Consider the following 20,475-nt stretch of genomic DNA (forward strand, 5'->3'; position numbering starts at 1 on the left):
TTGCTGTTTAACACACACACACACACACACACACACACACACACACACACACACACACACACACACACACACACACCTGTTTTTTCAGGTTTTAGATTTGTATTTTTCGTTTTGTCTTTCCCTGACTCATTCACTTGTAGAAGATTTTGTGCAACAGTTATGTATGCTGACAATCTTAAGATTACACTCTCTATCATAATGATGGGGGGGAAGCCTTCAGTGATATTTAGCCTCACTGGATAACATTTCAGTTACTTGTGTGTTTATAACTGTTGTGACGTTTGTCCTTTATCAATCATTGACCAATACAGAAAATGATCTCTTAAGAGGTAGATCCTGATACTGCAGTGTCACTTTACAGCCACAACCCTAACAACCACCAGCCCCAACCCATACACGCTTTTTTTTAAAGCTACGTATGACATTCTTACCTTGTTACTCTACGTGGTGAAAGTGGGTGACAAATAAAACAATGACAATGTGAAATCAAAAAAAAAAACCAAACCAAAAAAAAAAAAAAAAAAAAAAAAAAACGCACACAACTGAGAAAAAGCTTTAACATCACATAGCAACCTCCAGTCACAAGAAGCAGCACTGCACACTTGAACTAGAGATACCTGTTGTGTATCAATTCATTATTTGCTTATAAGTTACTCTAGGTTCACTGTGCACCAGCTTATTATGATGAAGTTACATGTTCTAATAATAGGAGTTAAAAATCACCCGTTGGACAACATCGGGACATGTTTTAGGGTAAGAAATTATTGCCAAAGGTGATCAAAAATTTAATTCGTGGATACACTTTTACCAACATTGCCACATCAATGAAAAGGAAGGAAAAGGAAAGAGAGACATAGAAAAGGAAGACAAAAAAAACAGAAATTTGGTGCTCTGTAAAATGTAAGCACGCTGAAAGTCGAATTTCCTGAAAGTTTGAGGTCTTGATATGTTTTATCTAAATTTAATACTTTGCAGGACAACAAACAAGGAGAAATATGCCTAAATAATAAGTCTAAAAATGACACTGTGGGATAAAAATGAACTGCTCTGATTGACTCTGTTTGCCTATTAAAGCGTCCAGTGGTGTAGAATTGAACTTTAAAAGTCTTCATTGCAAAATAGTGACCACTGCATGAACTCATAGCTGGACAAAATTGTGTTGCTTTCATTACAGATATGACCTACCTTTAGGGCATACTTGTCGCCAGTGCTCTTCTGTACTATTTCGAGCACTTTTCCATTGATTCCCAACCCCAACACCTGGCTGGTCACCTTGTATTCGTCAGTGATTGCGTTCTTCCTGATCTGTAAGGTGGGTCTGGGCTGGAAGGAGTGGAACTGGCCCGAAGGGTTCTGTTGCCCGGCTGGGTTCTGCTGCCCCGCCGGGTTGGGAAACAGTGGTTGGTTCTGTGAGTTTGATAGCATGTTCATAGTTCGGGGCTGAGAGGTAAGCAGCCTCCCCTCAACAATACTGTTCTCAATACAGAGACCGAGTCTTCCTGAGTTAGCTGGCCTCTGACAAACTGCTCACCGCGTCGCGTCCAGGCCCGAGGAAAATCTGGCAGTAGTTCTAACGATACGGGTTCACAAAGTCGCTCGGTTAGCCGGTAAAAAGCCAAGTTAGCTAGCTAGCTATTAGCATCGTAGCTCGAGTCTTTTCGGTGATTCTCAGCTAACAACTCAGCTATCGGTTAGCTTATCCATCTCCGGTGGTGTCCGCCGTCCACCGGTTTCCTCAAAGAAAGCTTCAGGAACTTTTCTAAAACATCCTCTAAGGCGGCAACAGTGGCAGAGTTTTTTTTCCAGTCGATACCGTGAAACCTCTCGAGGGAAGTAAAAACAAAAATAACAGAAACACTTCACGAAAGACAGGCAACACAGGGAGAAAAAACTCCGATAGCAATAGCACGACAAACACACTTCACTTTCCAACGGACAGACACCCAGCAGGTTTAGCTTCTGACGTCATATGGCCGGGGCTTTTTTTCGGCGCTTAAAGGAGAAGTGCGCCAGAGGAAACGACTGGATTCATACAACAGACTGGAGCGTCGGCCAGGAGAGGGCACACGCACAGGCGTTTACAAGAACAGAGACTTACTTTGCCAAAAGATAATCTAAGAGTAGCCTGCATTTTTATTGTGCGTTTCCTGTGTGACAGTATGAAGCGTTACGCAGGTTTTAATTGCCAGTCTTTCAGGCAAGAGACCCCCCTCCAGAGTTTATTAGCAGTCTAACAGGGACGAAAATAGACACACTAATCTCTGACCAGAAGGACCAAAGTGCTATAGGTGACCTCAGCGCTAGAGCTTTTGTGCCTTTAAGTCTGCTGTTCCTACTTTCACATTGATTTGTTTTGAGAAAGGTACGATATTGGCGAATTAGAACCCAGATCTGCATGAAAGTATTGAAGTTACAGAGCAACCAGGATTGTACACACACATACATACACACACACACACACACACACACCTTGCTTTGTCTTTTTTCTGTATGTATGTCAAAGGGCAGCAATATATAAAATATTTTCCATGCAACTACTAATATTGTAACTGTCAAAAAATGAAACCTTATTAATTAGCCTAAAAGCAGCATTGAATGCTAACAATAGCCTGTGCAATCACTTTAATACCTATCATTTTTACATTCTAGTTATTAAATGAAAACTTCCTCAAGGATATAAAATTTCCACTTTCAACACAAGATACAGATATAACATGGTGTTTTGGTCCGTACGTTTTAATTAAACTGTGGTACCTTTACAGTAGGCTGTCTCTGAGCCTAAATCACTGCAGCATTGTTGCATTTCAGAGGGATACATTGTGTTGCTAATCTGCAAGGGAATAAGACAGCACAATAACTGTGGAAAAGAAATGATTACAAAAAATGTTAGGATAGGGGAAGGCTTATGGTAACCAGCATGACTGAGGAGGAAACTGAGCAGATGGGCCTCTGCAGGTCAGTCTGTGTAGGTTCTCAGTTGTCCATGTCAAGGTAGTCTTAACAGCTTTTTTTTTTAAAAAGGAAGCTGGACTTCTTTAAGTTAGTGGAAACATCATCTAAGAGGCTGGAGAGACCTATGTCTTGAAACCCTAGTACAGTTGACCCAAGCTGTACATCACTTAAAGGAGAAAGGTCACTCTTTGAGGATGAGAATGTCCACATTTTAGACCAAGAAGACAGATGGTTTGAAAGAGGAATGCAGGAGGTCATTTATGTCCACTGTGAACAGCCATTGGTGAACAGGAGTGGTGGCTTACAACACCAGCTATCAGCCACCTACAATGCAGTTTTGATATCCCCTCCCTGGCGCTTTAACCCTCCCTCACACCTTGCCTCAGGTGACCTCAACAGGGTGGGGTGAGGTCTCAGTGTTTTAACCCTTAACCGCCATTGATGGTATTGACCTGTGCATTTTTTCACACCTTGGCTCATGTGAGAATTCAATTACTTCCAAAGGAGAGAAATCCCACTAGGCGCTAGGGGTTAAATACCTGGGTCTCGCCATCCTTTATTTTCAGAACTGAAGACGCTTCTTAGATGAGAGGTGACGCGTCTTCACAAACCTAAAGATGTCCACTTTCCTTCTTTCCCAGACTTTGAGGTGTATTCTTCATGTGTCCTTGAAACTAAAATAGTGGTCGTTGAGCAACTTTTAAAGCATCACTCTGCTCTGAAGTTCTGAAACAAGTGGAAGTGTGTTGAGGATATTCCATGCTTACATTCAGCTGTTCTGGTGAGTTCACTGATGCACTTAAGCACCTGGAGAAAAGGTCTCCTCTTTGTCTCCTGTTTGGCCTCTGAAATATTAAAAAGATAAAGTGTATGAGTGCAAGCAGTTTTTTTGTTGTTGTTGTTGTTGTTTTGTTTTGGGAGGGGGGGGGGGGGGTTGTTCCAAAGGAACAGCAAAGTGACTTTAGCCAAATCCTGTCAAAATTGGTTCCCTTTTCAAGTTAATATGGTGTAGTACTGGCCTTGGCACAATAACAATGAGCCTGCAATTTGAACAAAAAACAAACAAACAAAAAACGTGCAGAAATAGATGAGCACATTATTTCTGTTTATTTTTCTGCCACTTTAATTTCTTACTACAGTGTCAAGCACTTGGTCCGGAACTAATGGCGGTAGAGAAGCTATAAATTGAATGCAGCGCCTCTTTTTTACCAGGAGATGGCAGACAAGTCTTAACGAAACGCCTTCCTCAGAGCATATTAATATAGGGTTTTTAATCTCACTGGAGAAGAATATGAACAGTGTATAGTGTACAATGTGGGTCACATTAAAATGTTTTAATATTTGTTTATTTTTTAACTTTTTCAAAATGTTAACAGTGATCTGAAGAGCTTGCAATGCTTTTTCCATTGAAATGCTTTGGTATGTAGTTGTGTAGTTCAAATGGTAATTAGCCAAATCTAAAAACAATCTGAAAAATCAGTTTGGAACGCCATCTTCCAACAATGTATATGCTTTGGTTTCCTTTTGTGCAAAGTATTGTTTATTTCAATCATGCTGCACCGGCTCTGAAGATTTCAACTTAAAAAGTACCTTTTAATAAAAATTGGACTGTTATTGAACACAAACATTATTGCAGCATTCATATGTAGTATACAAAAACTTCATGTGGTCATTCTCATTGTGCTTCCAACAGTCACAGGTCAGTTTGGTTAACTTTCTGTCTGTGAGTGGGATAGATTTCACCTGAAAGTGTTGCTGAATGAAATCAAAGTCTATTTCACTGCCATCAGAAATGAGAGAATACAACTAAGATATGTTTAATGTGTGAAATCAAGATTTTAAAGGTTTATCCAAAGTAGTGCCACATTATTAAAAACCTTAAATGGAAATACACATACACTCATCTGCCAGTAATTGGCTCACAATTATGTAGAAACGCCGCGTTTTATTCTAGTGACATATGCTCACTGACCACAACTCTTATTGGTGGCAATCATGCTGGTCTGAATATTTCAGAAACTGATGATATACTGGGATTTTCCCAGTAATCTTCTCTAGGGTTTACAGGAAAAAGTCTGAAAAGGTGAAAATATCCAGTGAGGCAGTTCTCTGGACAAAAAAGTGTGTCTCGTTGATGTCAGACGTCAGAGGCAAATGGTGAGCATATTTTGAGCTGATAGGAAGACTAACAGTAACTCATTACAGTCAAGGTATGCAGAAGAGCATCTGTGTAATAGCAGCAGAAGACCACACAGAGTGTCACTCCTGTTAGCTAATAACAGGAAACTGAGGCTACAATTTTACGCAGGTTCATAATAAAAGATTGGAAAAACACTGGCAGCATTCGCAATAATCTCAGTCCAGAGCACCTTCACTATAGAAGAACAGGACAAAGAACTGTGATGCTATCATGTCAATATGGACCCAGATCTCTCAATAGGTTTCTAGCATGAATCTTTGCCACAAAAATAGGACTTTTATCACAGATCAAGATCCAAAAATGGTAGCTCCTATAAGCTTCACCATACAGACTTAAATGGTGGCCAAGCTCTGCCAAAGCTGATTTTATATACTACCTGGACACAGCAGAAGAAATGATACAGCTGTTTTAACCAACTGCTTCCTATTACAAGTAAGCTAATATGCCAGGGATAAAGGACATCTTACAAGCTTCATAAATTTCCAACCAACAGAAATTTTCTCTGGCATGGTGTACAGGCACATCTCTGTCTTTATGCCTCTTTATCCACAGTTATGTAAGAGAAGCACATCACATGTCCTGACGGACCACCTATATATATGTATGCAGAGAGTACATCTTATAAAACACTTTTGCACAAGCACGTGAACACACATACAGACTCCATATACCACATGCGGAATGTTTGAGTGAAGGCTCTGAAAATGGAAACGCTCGCCTGAGCTTTTGACAGCTTTGTACTGATGAATTAACACAGTCTCCTTACATAACTCGTGGAGTACATATAGTGTCTACCCAGACACTGGTCTGACCTGTTTATAACAATATTCACCTAGGGTTTAGTGTCCTGGCTCCAACCTTTCTTCATTATCAAAGCAACCTGAGTGACTATATGACACCAACTAAACATAGAAGATTTCTATCCATGGGTTATGCAGCAGTGTCCCAAAGTTTATCCTGTTCTACAAGAATCAGGAATGCGTGGCCGGTGCACAGGGCTGCACAGTTTGGCATGTTGACATTTTCCTTTTCTCCACTCTTTCCCAGAATGCTCCCTAGACACTCTCTCCTGTTTCACAGCACCTCTTTTAACTTCCTGACAGGGGCAGGAGGTGCATCTCCTTTCGTATTTCCTGCACCCCTCTCTGTTCTTCATTAGAGTGCATAAGTCAAAGCAAGTTTGGATCAGTTATTTCAGGCTGGCTAGAACCCATCTTTCTCAGAATAATCCTCCGCGCAGGGCTGAAACTCTAGCCGACTCTTGATATAGACCCATGGTCAGCACTGGCTCTGATATAGGATTCTAGCACCCGAACACTTCCAACCCTCCTGCCCAACATGGGACCCGATGAACCTGCTCACCCCACTGATGCACTCAAACACACACAATCAGACACACACCCGTTATAATGCCCTCTTATGATCTTTGTCTCCCACCAACTTTGGCTCTTTTCTCTTTGACTCTCATGTCTCTGTAATTGTTATGTGAAACAACAAGAACCCATAAATTAATGTTTTCCCATTTTACTCTGATTTAGCTGCATCTGTTTGCATGCAGTCTGATTTCACTTAGCCAAAAAACAATAATCTGTAGACTCTTCAACTAGAAATTCAGTTATTTCCATGCTTATGGTCTGGTTTTTCAGAAAGCCAATAATAAAATGCTCTCTCCTCAGGAGATCTGGTTTCTCTGTTCTAGTTTTGTTAGAAACAGATATACAGTAGCTTTTAAAGACAGTGCATTACTAAAATTTCCCTTTCTCTAGCCTCCTTTCTCACGGTATCCCTCTCTTTCTCATGTTCTCAAACATAGTAGGTTGTAAATATCACAACGATAAGTCATAGTCACTAGCTATGAGGCAGTCCAGTCATGTGGCTTGTGGTGGAGTGATACAGCGTGTGCAAAGACACGTGCAGTCTCACTACATACATTTCTGGAATATGTCATGGTCTGTAGATGATAGTGTAAGCGTGAGTTAATTCGTGAGTTGGTGTGCAAGTGTGCTAACGGAAGTGAAAATAATTCATTAATTCATCTCATAAAGTAGTACAAGTTCTTTCACAATATTCTCATGGAGCACGTTTGTGTAGAGAGTTTACACACTCACTTAACCAAGAGGAGACACAAATCGGTGGGTTTACATTAGAAAGGGCATCCGGTGTAAAATCTGCCAAATCAAACATACCAATCATCAAGAATGAGACTTCCATATTGGGTCAGTGCGGCCTATGTTAAGAATGAACAAGGTCCTCATTCTGTTCTAGTATTGGCCGAAGACAAAGGAAGAGGAATGGGGGAGGCATGTTTGAAGCCAACTAGAGGGAAGGAAGAAGAGATGGTTGAAGTGGTAGAGAGTGTCCCCAGGGGAAGAGAGTGGTGATTGGAACAGATGTAAGCTGATATATATTCAAAAAAGAAGGTGGCAAAGAACAGTGGGATAGTTAGGGAGATGAAGAAAGTAGAAAGTGTAGTATCAGGTAAATGTTAAGAGGTAGGAACGTTTCTGCTGGGTTGTTGTGGGGGGGATGAAAAATAATAAAGGACACTCATTGGAGTAATGGCCCGTCTCGTGTCTGTGAGTCATGCCTCCAGTCAAATAACATCCATAACCTCAACTAACGGAACATGGTGTCAGAAGACAACTGGAAACGTTAGTTGGGTATAAGCGAAAGGTTTCGGCGTCGGTGCCAGGTTAAAGGTCAGCCATAGAGGAGCTGCGCGAAAAGAGACGTGACGTCATGAGTCAGTTTCAAGTCACCCCGCCGGAGACATTCACTTTTAGGTCCGACGACTGGACCAAATGGATAAAGCGTTTTGACAGATTTCGCATCGCGTCTGACTTGGAGACGCAAGCGGACGAAAATCAAGTGAACGCCCTTATCTACACTATGGGCGAGGAGGCAGGTATCCCTGCACCTGACTCCCGAAGAGGCGAGCAATTATGAGACCGTTAAAAGGAGGTTGGATGCTCACTTCGTAGCCCGAAGAAACATCATATTAAAGCGTGCGGGTCTAATCTGATTTCTTGGTTATATCCCAGCATCACATCCTATTTAGTAGGGGGGTGTAGTATCAGGTAAATGTTAAGAGGTAGGAACGTTTCTGCTGGGTTGTTGTGGGGGGGATGAAAAATAATAAAGGACACTGTGTCTGTGAAGGTTCTCAGTCATCCAGGTCATCGTAGTCAAAGGACACTCATTGGAGTAATGGCGCGTCTCGTGTGTTTTTGAGTTTTGCGTCCAGTCAAATAACACCCATAACCTCAAATAACGGAACAGAAAGAAAGAACAAAGGTGGTATGCTGATAAAGCTGATAGGCATAATTTGAAGATATGGGAACGTGTTGATGAAGCTAGGGTAAGAAACTATCAGTGAGAGTGACAATCGGTGAGCTTCATGCTTTGAAAGGACACTCCAGATGTGCTTTTTGCTTTCAGAGTGTTGATGGAGATGTATAGAGAACATCAGAAGAAGTCGCACTGTGTCTTTCTGGATCTAGAAAAAGCCAATGACAGGATGCCAAGAGATAAACTGTGGTACTGCGTGAAGGTGTCAGGAGTCACAGAGAAGTATGTGATATTTGAGGACACGGTGTTGAGGTGTGCAGGAGTGACAGATGGGTTCAAAGTGGAGGTGGGATTAAATCAGGGACTGGTTCTGAGCCCCTTGTTTGCAGTGGTGGTGATGGACAAGCTGGCAGATGAGGTCAAGCAGGAGTCTCCGTGGACTATGATATTTGCAGATAACATTATGATCTGTAGTGAGAGTAGGCAGCAGGTGGAAAAGAGCCTGGGGAGGTGGAGGTATGCTTTGGAGAAAAGAGGAATGAAAGTCAGCAGAGGCAGGTCAGAATACATGTGTGTGGATGAGAGGAAGAGAGGTACAGTATAAGACTGAAGCTGCAAGGATAAGAGGTAGTGAAAGCAGATGAAATTAAATATCTGGGGTCAACCATCTAAAGCATAGGTGTTAAACTCTGGCCCGCGGGCCAAATTTGGCCCACAGCCTAATTACATTTGGCCCGCGAAGCCATACCAAATTACTATTAGAGCTGGCCTACTGGTATTATACAGCTAATATATATATTGTTTAGTATATAGCATCAAGAGTGAAAGTGAAGGTTTACAAGGTAGTAGTGAGAGCGGCTCTGCTGTACAGTTTGGAGATGGTGCACTGACAAAGAGAAAGGAAGCCGAGATAGAGGTGGCAGATCTGAAGATGTTAAGGGTTTCACTGGGAGTGACTTAGTGCGTTAGAGAGGCAAGGCTGAGATGGTTTGGACATGTGCAGAGGAGGGACAGTGGATGCACTGAACTAATGATGCTAAAGATGGAGCTGCCAGGCAGGAGGGAAAAGAAGAAGACCTTAGAAGAGTAGTAAAGGAGGACATACAAAGGGTTGACATGACAGAGGAGCATACGGTGAGATGGAGGCAGATGATCTGCTGTGGCAAACGCTAAAGGGAGCAGATGAAAGAATAAAACATAAAAGCCCTCATGACAAAGACCAAACATTAAACTCACTTCACTCTCTCTCCCTCTAACACACACTTATGGTACATACCTGTGGAACTAAAGACAAAAAAGGAATGCGTTAAGCATAGACTGACATTGACCTGCACAACGCTATAGAAATGCTGTATGCACATGCATCCAGACACAAAGGAAAACCATGTACGGCTTATTTTCCATGCAGTAGTTGGCCTCTTCTATAGCGCCGCAGGAAGCATGTGACCGTCACTGGAATCCCCCTTTCATAAGAGAACAGAGACTATATCACAGAGATCCCTGCAGAGGCACGAGAGCCCTCATGGTCACATAGTCTGGCCTTTTTCAAACTGGTCCTCTGTGGAGCTGAGGAGGGATATTTTTAAGCTGGTAAAAGAAATAAGCAGATGAACAAGATTTCCTTCTTTCTTTCTTTTCTCTTTCATGGATAGAAGGACAACAACTTGTGGGTTTCATGTGTGACCAATTGCTCTCACGTTTTAGTCACATGAACATTCCTGTCCCCCTCTGCCCCCCGACCCCCCGACCAATAAACAAGAGACTGTTTGATGATAGGACATGATTATTTAGCCTACTTCTGCTGCCAGCTCCTCTTTTGCCCTGCTCAGCTGTAAAGAATGCCCTAATTTCAGTTCCACCCTACTAACAACCAGCCTCACACGCCCCCTTTTCCTTTTCATTTTACAGCTTTGGCCATCTCTTGTTTCTTTCTCACTTTTGGGCACACACACAGATATGCAGGTCTGATTCTGCTGACCCAGTGGCATGTGGCTGCAGGATGCTCCAGTTATTTTGCACAGAGAGTTTCTGCATTTATTGGTCCACTGGCATAAGGCCCACTTCCAACCAGACACAACAATTCCATGCTGCTTTTTTCCCCAATGATTCACTCCTGTCCACTGACCCAGTCTTGGAAAGAAGATACACTCTCACACTCACTCAGTTATTGCTGGTAGTTAAATCTGTCTGATACGACCCTAGGACACACTCAGCACCTTAAGATGACTCAAAGGGCTGCTTTGACCCCAGGCGGTTGTTATTTTGTCACGGATGGAGATGCATATGCAGAATATCCAAACAGCATGGTACACTAACCGCAGTTCTGCTTGTTCCTGAGATATCAACATGAAGCTCACAGTGTATGTTTATGTTTACATATTCAGTTCAGTTCAAGTTTCCATGCTTTAAATCAGTGTTCTCTCACTGAGCCAAGTACATGGCATGTTTATATATCAAACTTGGCCCGTTTCTCCTTTGTTCAGTTGTCCATTTAAGATCAGTTACAGCTGTAATAAAACATAATTAAGCTTCCAGAAGCCATGTAAAGGTGCAATACCTTAGGATCCAGCTATAAAAGAATTTATTCTATTTCACCAACCTGACAAGTTGTTTCAATACATGATCAAAGTCTAAGAGACATGGATGTCAGTAAGATAAAAACTCATGGTGACGTTACAGAGATTCAGTAACAGAGTTCTCTAAGTCAGTTTTAGTGATTAAATGTTTGGCCCTAACAGATCAGCTACAAGTCCATCCCATCAGGCACTGGTGGAGGTGGTTGGTGTCCCTTGCCATTGCGGGAACTTGATTATGTGACTCTTGGATTTTTGTGTATATTATAGGTAATTTTGAAAATGAATGTGATGTCCTCTGTCCTCTGGAAATTTAATATTGGTAATCACAGGACTTTTGAACAAGACAGTGATTCCAAGCATATTTGTTGTTCACAGTAAGTTTCAGGAATCTCTTTGAGCATCTGTCTCAGTGCTCAGAATCCCATGAAAATAAAAAAATCTTTCATGGTATTTAAGGCTGGCTCGTAAATCACTTTATGCTCTGCTTCAGCGTAAAGTCTAGTTCACCATTAACTTTTTATAATTTTTTGAACATTTGGCAGAGACACAACTGAAGAAAAAACGCTTTAAACTTCAAAACAGTAGAATCTCATTTGTGTTGGAAAATTTAGAAAAAAAATATTAGAAGCTTTAAATGTCATGTGGACCAAAACTTTATTATTTTACTACACCAAAGTTCTGTGTTTTCTACCAGGTAAGCCCAATATATATTATGGATCTTTTCCTTGACTGTTCACTAACAGCTTATATGATGTTCTGATTAAAGCTCATCTTCTGGCAGGTTAGCATTGTCCTGTCTGTCTGCTATATATGAGCCTGCTTAGCTTAGCTTAATAACTTTGTGTTACAGAAACATGTCATTTTAGGTTCTATACTAAATTATTTAAACAAGTCACTGTATGAATTTTAGTTCAGTCACTTATTGGAATTTGTTACCCTTTAAGAGCCAGGTTAGCTATTTCCCCAGCTCCCTGTCTTTATGCTAACATAAGATAAGCTAAACTAAGCTAAGCTATGTGGTTACTGGTATCAGCTTCGTTCTGCAAGTGTAAGTTTCAGCTGTCCATCTTTTTTTCTCTCAGTCTGTGTCCCTGCCTCCCTGCAGGGGGGGGCTCGTAATCCAATAATCCATGTTAATCCAAACTGAGATTACATGAGGTGAAAGAGCCACTTTGTCCATGGGAATATGGTCCAGTTTAAATCAGCCCGACATTTTATATAGATTACATTTGCTGCATGTTTTGTACATAATCAAATGTATTAACATCTGTGCATGAGTGTTGATCTGTTATGGAGAAGAGCGCTGTGCTTCTTTTTAATGAACAGCTGTTCCTGCAGCCTAGCGGTGCTTCTTCCTCCCTCCACTGTGTTCTGCGTATTAGCAGAGGTCAGCCCAGCCAGTGCTCTTTAATCCTGCCAGTCTGATCCTCATCACGTTTCACCTCCTACACTCAGCCTACTGCCCCACTGCCCTAACACGTCTGATCGACTAGATTTGCTTCAGAATATTCCATATTCTTGGCGTACTTGCTCTGTTAATACAGCCCTAACTGACTTACAGCATCACCTTAACCTGCCTGCATCACACTTCTGCTGGTGTCTTATGATTGAAGAAAGAGAGCTGAGATGAATCCTAAGACATAACTTGGTTTAATGATCATCCTCTTTGTCTCAGCAGACATCACAGAGCTGAGAGAAATCTGCTGTGATTTACTGGACTTGCGGTCATGTGTTCTTAGAGTCCCATGCAGTTGCAATCCTCCACTCGGCACTATTTTTAAGCTGCCCAGCTGGCACCACCACCCCCCACACCACACATGCACACACCCACACTGATGTATGTGCTTGTGCAGGGCTGGTATGACCATTGCCTCTACTATGTCCTTGTATGGTTGTGTGACCCACACACCCTGCTAGTACAGCTTTCCATTCCTGGAGTCCACTCCTAAAACATACTGTATATTCCTCATTGCCAATATTATGTCCTGTCACGCCTCTTGCGTACTATTTGGCCTACCCCTGACATGCATATACAGTAAACCATCATGGGCATGCAGCACTAACAGAAACAACCACACCTGCTTATCTAGATGATGTGAACCCATGCCATCTTTACGGATAGATGACATAAATAGACCATTTTGGACTTTTAGTATATCCATACTGTATATACATAATATCTCCCTCCCTGCCTCACGTTCCCAGTGTATCTTTCACCAACTGACAGGATTAGTAACATTAAGCCCTGAACTCTTGAACCCAGGACTGTCAGGGAACACGACCAGTGCACTACCACTGTTAACTGCAGCAGGCTTCGCACACTGTTGTATGCATGCTTTTTTGTTCTGTGGTGAAGATGAGTCGAGGAGATGCATGCCACTGTCATATCTGCCCATTAAAAGTGAAGAAGATACAGTCAAGTGCTAGTTAGCTTCACTTAGTCTGAAGACTGGGAACAGTGGAAAGAGCAAGCCTGGCCCTGTCTAAGCAAAATGTTGTGGGTTATGTGCCAGACTGTTTCTTGGCTCTGTGTATTTTCCAGGAAACCAGCAGACACTCCATTTAATTACTTGCTCCAAACCAAAAAAAGAAAACTAAGGAGGAAAAAAAGTCAAAGGACACATAAAACCAGGAACCAGTAAACAAGGAACTGTCTTTTTTTAGTTAAAAAAAAATAGATTCATCAAAGAACACAATCTGCTATTAGGCGGTTTTAGAGGTGCTCTACTGATCTCTAGCTCTATAGCTACACTAAATGGCTAGAACTAAAACTAAAGGACTTACAAATCAAATGATACTGCCACGTCTTTTCTGTTCTGTTCATTTCTTTTTCTGTCTCTCCCTTTATTAGGATTTTTTTTACCCTGCTTGCGATGTTTAAGCAGCCAGTTTGCCTCTTAACACAATGCCTTAGGCCTTAATGTAGCACTAAGTCTGCGCTCAGCTGCCAGTGAAACATAAACATTAACACTTTGCAGAGCACTTGAATTATTAATGCTCAGCTGATGGATTGTGTTCAGTCGTTGCTTTAGCCTCTTCCAGTGTGTGTGTGTTGGTGTGTATAAGACAAAGGGGTAGGATAATACAGAAAGAAGAGGCTAATTCAAAGTGTGCTCTTCACTGTTTTGGCTCCTGTGGGAGACGCTGCTCTCCTCTCGTCAGTAGGTCAGGATGTTTCCTGTCAGAAGCAGACAGTAACAGCAGCTCCTCACACTCTGCCATGGAAAAAACTCTTAGGACAACAATCCACTCAGCAGCTGCTAACAATAGAGAGAGAGCTCAGAAAGAGGACATAGAGAAGAATGAGGCCAGTGGGGCTTCCCCTGAAGATGCAAACTTACAAACATATGCACAAATATCTTTGTACAACACTGGTGCCACCCTGTCCCGCAAACGCCAGCATATAATGTGCTGTGTAATACCTTCAGGGGTGATTTCAGTGGAGCTTTTGTCCCTTGTTACAAAGTAATGCAGTATGCCCTCTTCAAACTACAGTCAGTGTAATCAGCATTGAGCTGACTTCTCAAGTAGCCACAGATAAAGAATTACGGGTGGTTATGAAAGCATTCAGAGAACAGCTGGCCTGACTAAAGGACAGTAAATCGATTATCTTGTTGTCCAGTAGAAATACAAAATTGAAATTTCTCAGAATTCTTTGTTCCAACACAACAACACTGGAATACACAGATTCCCATACTTCGAAAGCGGACTCTGTAGAAGTACAAACAAGATAAACCATGTGACAGAAAGTGATGAGTCGGTGTTTACTCTGTGCATCTACTGATGCAAAGACAGTCACAACACACATGAATGTGTTAAATATATACAAGCAGCACCCGAAATTACTTTATTATTTATTTTACAAATGCCAAACCGCTTCCAAAACTATAGGCCAGTGAAGGTGGTGTAAATTGATTGTCAGTGCTGATGTTTACTAAAGGTTCACACCAGAACATGACTGTCTTCCAAACTCCAAAAATTCCCTGCTAAAGGTTATCCTGTCTTTTAAAGGAAACCCGAAACCCACCATAAATATACCATTTACCCAGCAACAGAATAGATGGGGCAAGAGTTTCCAGGCTGCAGGTGCCTTACCAGAAAACACGAGTCTGATGTTTTACTACAGATAACCTGCAGGTCGCGTTCTCTTAGCGACAGCTAAACATCGAGCACAACGTACAATGATTTGCTGTGCTGCCGTGACATGTTTAAAGTGGACAGGCTTGGGTCACCAGGCTTATCGGAGCATACAAGGGAGTGCATGCATGTTTGATGGGGAGGGAAAGAAGATAAAGAAAATAAAACAGAATAGATGGGTGATGTCATTTAGGAAGACTTTTAAGGATAGGAGCTTGCCACCACTTGGTCAAGCAGCCTTTTATGGCTTTTAGAAGTAATTTTGTAGGTGTAGTTATCATAAAGCCTGAATGAGTCAACCACATCAGCATACATTCCCGATCACACAAGATAAATATCCTTTATGGTGGTTTCTGTCCTGAAAGTCAGGGACTAAAGCTTCCCTGTTTATTATCTGTTTATTTACATTATCTGATACTGAATTTCAGTGTTTCTTAATCATTTTATATAGTTTTAAGATCCAATTTGAGTAAACAATTTTATACAACCTCAAGTTTATCTTATATTATGTTTTTTCATGCAAACTACCTGTTGTCGAAAGACACAACACAAATACACATGCCTGACACATTATTGGGTGGATGAAAACAAAAATGTCAGAAGAAAAACACTCTCGAGCGCCTGGTTAATAATAAATATGTTGAGCAAGACCAGACTGTGGAAAATTTGAGTAGGTGGGCAGACAGATTTTGAGATAGGATTGCTTTGATGCGCCCTTGGAGCGTCTTCCTAGAGTGTTGCTGTGCAGACCGGTTACTTAAGGCTATAAGAAAGCACACACTAACTTACATACACATATAGAGAAAAAGACACACAGTCAGATTCACCTCTGCAGACAGGGGGATGAGTCATCCTCTATTCCAGTCCCAACTGTGATCCAGCCGGGGTCATGTAAACAAGTCTAGCAAGCTGGCAAACTAAATATGGGGGCTGTATGTACAGGCAGCAAATACATTGAGGAATAGATACAGTTTCAACCAGAAAGATTAATTTAAAGGTTGCAATAGGATGCTTTTTAAAATACTTTTTTTTTAAATGGGGGGGAACAAAGTGTGCACACGGTGTATCATGCAGTCTGTGTGGAATGTAGATTGGTGGGTTGGGTGGGCAAATGTTCTTGAAGTGCTACCCCACCTCTCGCAACGATCTGCATCTGTTCAGCCTGTATAGACATGTGCTCAGCTGTGCATGTGTTTGTGTGTGTGACTAGTGCGAGCTCAGCTGTGAGTGTGTCATTGTGTGCACATGAGTAAGGAACAGTGAGCTGTAGTCAGTCTGCTTTTGTGCATGTGGAGGCATGTGTTGTGTTTGTGTGTGAGTTTGTGTACTGGTGCAACAGCAGGGACTAATGTGGCATTCGCCTGCTGCTTCCCTCGCCTGGTTCGTACCTCAGCTGTTCCAGTGGACCGAAGCCAGACGACACTCATAGCTCTGGTGTGTGTCTGCACTCCGTGACCTGGGGCTGTGTCTGTGTGTGTGTGACAGTATTGTCCATTCCAACATCGTGCAAAAAAAGAAAGGTTTGTGTAACTGGAGAGCTGAAGTGAGCCTACTGAGGAATAAGAGAATGAGCTATGGAGTTCACCAGAGAATCGCCATTCCAGTAGACAGTTCAGTTCAGGCAGCGTTAATAGGCTGCCGCTGGTGGATCATCACAGAGCTCAAAATTACATAAAACGAGCTTCGTAACGAAGTTTTGTAACATGCAAATATGTGAACAAACTAAATCAAAAAGAGGCTCGACAGACCCCTAAATCCTTTTAATTTACCAAGAAACATCAGTCTCTGTCTCATCCTTAAACACTGGCTAGAGAAGTCTGCAGTCACAGATGACTGCACTAGAAAATAAAAAACAAATTCTTGGCCAATTCTTTGGGTAAACCTGATACTCTACTTAATAAATCACTAGAATTACTAACGACCTCATTCTTTATTAAAACCACGTTTTTCTTATTTATGTTTCTTAATATCTATCAATAAATCCAGCTTTGGCATATCCTCTTGTCCCTATGCTACCCCGAGTGTCTTTAGAAACACCATTTATTTTAAAAGAAGGAGGTGCCAGGGCCTAACAACTGCTGCTGAAACTCCAGCCAGCAGCACCAAATTCTGGTGCAGATACAAGTTGCAGATTAAGCCCTAAATGTATTCTTGCGTCGACTGAAAGTTAGCGTTCTATGTCCAGTCTAACTGCAACATTGTGTTTGATTAAATGTCATTTTTCACACAAACTAAAACTTTTATTTTATTGGGAGCAAGACAGAAATCTGAGACAAATGAACTGAATTTCTGAAAACTGGCTACATGGCAAGAAACAACTGGAGGTAGGGCTTCACTTTTTATGTATTTTAAAGTACTGCTTCCACAGGTTTTAAGAGGGTATAAGTAGCAGCCAGGAGCTACTAATCAAATGCATTTCAGCACCTGATCATCAGCAAATGTGAGCATTTCTGTGAAAGCAGATATTTTGTTGTTTGCAGTTTGCTTGTCTGGAGCATTTCCACCTGTGAGTGTCGCAACAAATTCAGTCTATGGCTGTATAATAATCTGCAGAAAACCCACAAGCTACATATCAGAGCCCTCAGCCAGCAATGTTAAAGTTGATGACAGTACAATTAGCAAAAGACTAAACAAGTACAGCTCCTTTGAAAGGGTTGCCAGGAGAAAGGCTCTTCTCTCTCAAAAGAACGTGGCAGCACGGCTTAGCTTTACAAAGTGGCATCTGAACAAACCACAAGACTTGAGTGTCCTCTGGACTGTAGAGCGGAGATGTTGGACCACAAAGGCCTTTACACACTGCAAACAACCACATTTTCTGGTTGTGTAACACATATATATGATCCCGATGTTTCTAAACAAGAAAAGGAGGAAAAGGAGATCCTAGGTTTATCCAGTTTTCACAAGAAGGAATCAGCAGGGAGAATTTCTAGGTTTGATCCAGGAGTTGAAGCGGGATGACTGCTGTCGTAGATAGTGCATGATTTCAGTTGGGCAGTTAAGCTTTTCTTGGTTCAGGACTGCATCTGAGGAGGCAGAGAAATAAATTCAGAGAACCAACTGACCCAGAGCAGCATTTAGCTGTGTGTCTGAGGTAAAATAACATTATTTAAATATTTCTATATAATTATATAGTCAATACTGGTGCACATTTTGAGCTACGAATACATTTACTTATTCACATCTGCAAAAAATGGGAAAAATCTAGCTCAGAAAAAAGGCATGAAATATTCACACGAATCTTTTTACACGTCCAGTGTGTGAAGGCCTTAACACATGGCGTCGTGTTTGCTGAAATTCAAACACATATCACACAAACATGTCATACCAACTGTCAAGCACGGTGGTGGAAGGGTGATGATTTGGGCTTGTTTTATAGCCACAGGAGCTCAGAAACCTTGCATTCATTGAGTCAACCTTGTACTCTCTGTATGCCAAGGTGTTCTAGAGTTATATGTGAGGTCGTCTGTTTGACAGGTAAATCTTGGCTTAAACTGGGCAATGAAACAGGGACAATGCCGCCAAGCACGGCAGAAAATCTACAACAGATTGGCTGAAAAAGAAAACGATCAACATATTTCAATTTCACATCACAGTCCAGACCTCAACCTGATTGAAATACTGTGGTGAGACCTTAAGAAACAAGAAGAAACATTTTAAGAAGCCAGGCCCAAATCCCTCCACGATGTGAGAGACTGACAAAGTGACATACACAACCATTACTTCAAGTTACTGCTGATGGAGGTGGTTCCACAGGCTACTGAATCATGAGGTGATTTATCTTTTTCACATGACTGTAAGCAACATGCCTAAAATGTTAAAATCATTGGCAGATGACACTAATTTATATTGCTCTGGCAAAGGTTTGCAACAGCTTCTGCACACAAATAAAGAACCTTAAAGTCTTAAAGGAATGAATATGTTTTCACTAAACTACAGGGAAACCTATTATGTATAATAACAGGCAAATAAAAATAAAGTTATCCGATCGAATCGACGGCATAGCGGAGCTTGTAGAGAGACAGAAACACATGTTTACACTTAGAGCCAAACTTTTAGGAAGAAGCAGGTCAAGATTTCCTAACCTGCAAGGTAACCAGAAACCTGTCACCACTCTGCCCCTCCTCGTTCAGACTCAGCACCAAAAATCCTGCTGTGGCTCCATATGGTCTGCAGGGTTAGACTCACTGGGAGATTCTCGTGTGGGAGAGAGATGTGTGGGGTTGACAGAAATAGAAATCAGTGTGTCAAAGTGGATGTAGGGACAGAGGAGCTTTACACCATATGGTCAGAAGGTGACTGGGTTGATGTCTAATGGGATTGGTCTAATCTGCTTTTATGTTAATCAAAAGAGATGAAGAGAGAAAGATTCAATCACTTAGCTTTAGAGTCTCTCAAGTTCTACTAGCTGATTGTACGAATCATTTTAAAGGGAAAGCTGAATACAGGAGAAATGCATCCCTGTAAAACCTGTTCTTCTGCTACAGCGCAAACAACGTGAGATGAGAACGTTTTTACAAGGACGGGTTACCACATCAAAACAAAGACAGAAGTTTTCTTGTAGGCTTAAATTCCCTGAACAATAAAATGAGATGGTCTGTCTTTTCGCATGCATTGTCTGCTTGCTTATTTGTTCTGCTTAGCCTCATATTTGAATAAAGATTTTAATAAGGGCACCCTGACCTACTGCTGATGGAAAGAAGGTGCCACACCCAGGCTCAGGCAAAATAATGGTACACACATCATTTTTACCCTAAGGCAACCCTCGTATTTTCAAGATCAGCTGGCAATAAACACCTGTGTCAAATTCTGTTACGTATACCCGGCTACCTAGTCATCACAAACCACTTCTCTAGTTTCTGTATCCAGTCATGTTGCTCAACCGGTTTCTCCTCCTCCTGTTGCATGTGTACCTGACTTTTTCATCCCACTGGACACCAGCCTGCACAGTGTAAACAGCCATGAATCACCAGTGTCTGCGATCTTACGAAAGCAGGCGTCTTCTTCCAAATTTTTCTTGACAGGATTATTTTTAGCAGTCTTGTGTTTTGGTTTTGTGTCACATCAGGACACGAGACACAAAGGACATAAAAGGACAAGAGAAAAGTTGAGAAATATCAGGAGGAGGGGCAATTTAATCTATATATAATGAGATCTAATCAGCTAATCACATGGCAGCAAATCAGGCCGTTCAGGCATGTAGACACGGTCAAGACGATCAGAAGTTCAAACTGAGGATCGGAAAAGGGAAGGAAGGTGATTTAAGTGACTTGGAATATGGCATCTTTGTTTATGTTAGATAAGTGTTGTCCAAAAAGGAGAAAG

General features: G+C 41.6%; 1 protein-coding gene across 1 annotated transcript in view; it reads right to left on the bottom strand.

Moving 5' to 3' along the window:
- Positions 1-1,961, bottom strand: part of mapkapk2a (MAPK activated protein kinase 2a) — a 36,433-nt gene extending 34,472 nt beyond the window's left edge. The window contains exon 1 of the mRNA XM_026168295.2: positions 1,186-1,961. Coding sequence (XP_026024080.1) covers positions 1,186-1,431 — 246 coding nt within the window. The 5' untranslated portion in view covers positions 1,432-1,961. The remainder of the gene's footprint in view (positions 1-1,185) is intronic.
- Positions 1,962-20,475: the final 18,514 nt, after the last annotated feature.

Source organism: Astatotilapia calliptera, chromosome 5, assembly GCF_964374335.1.
Source record: "Astatotilapia calliptera chromosome 5, fAstCal68.1, whole genome shotgun sequence".
Lineage (NCBI taxonomy): Eukaryota > Metazoa > Chordata > Actinopteri > Cichliformes > Cichlidae > Astatotilapia > Astatotilapia calliptera.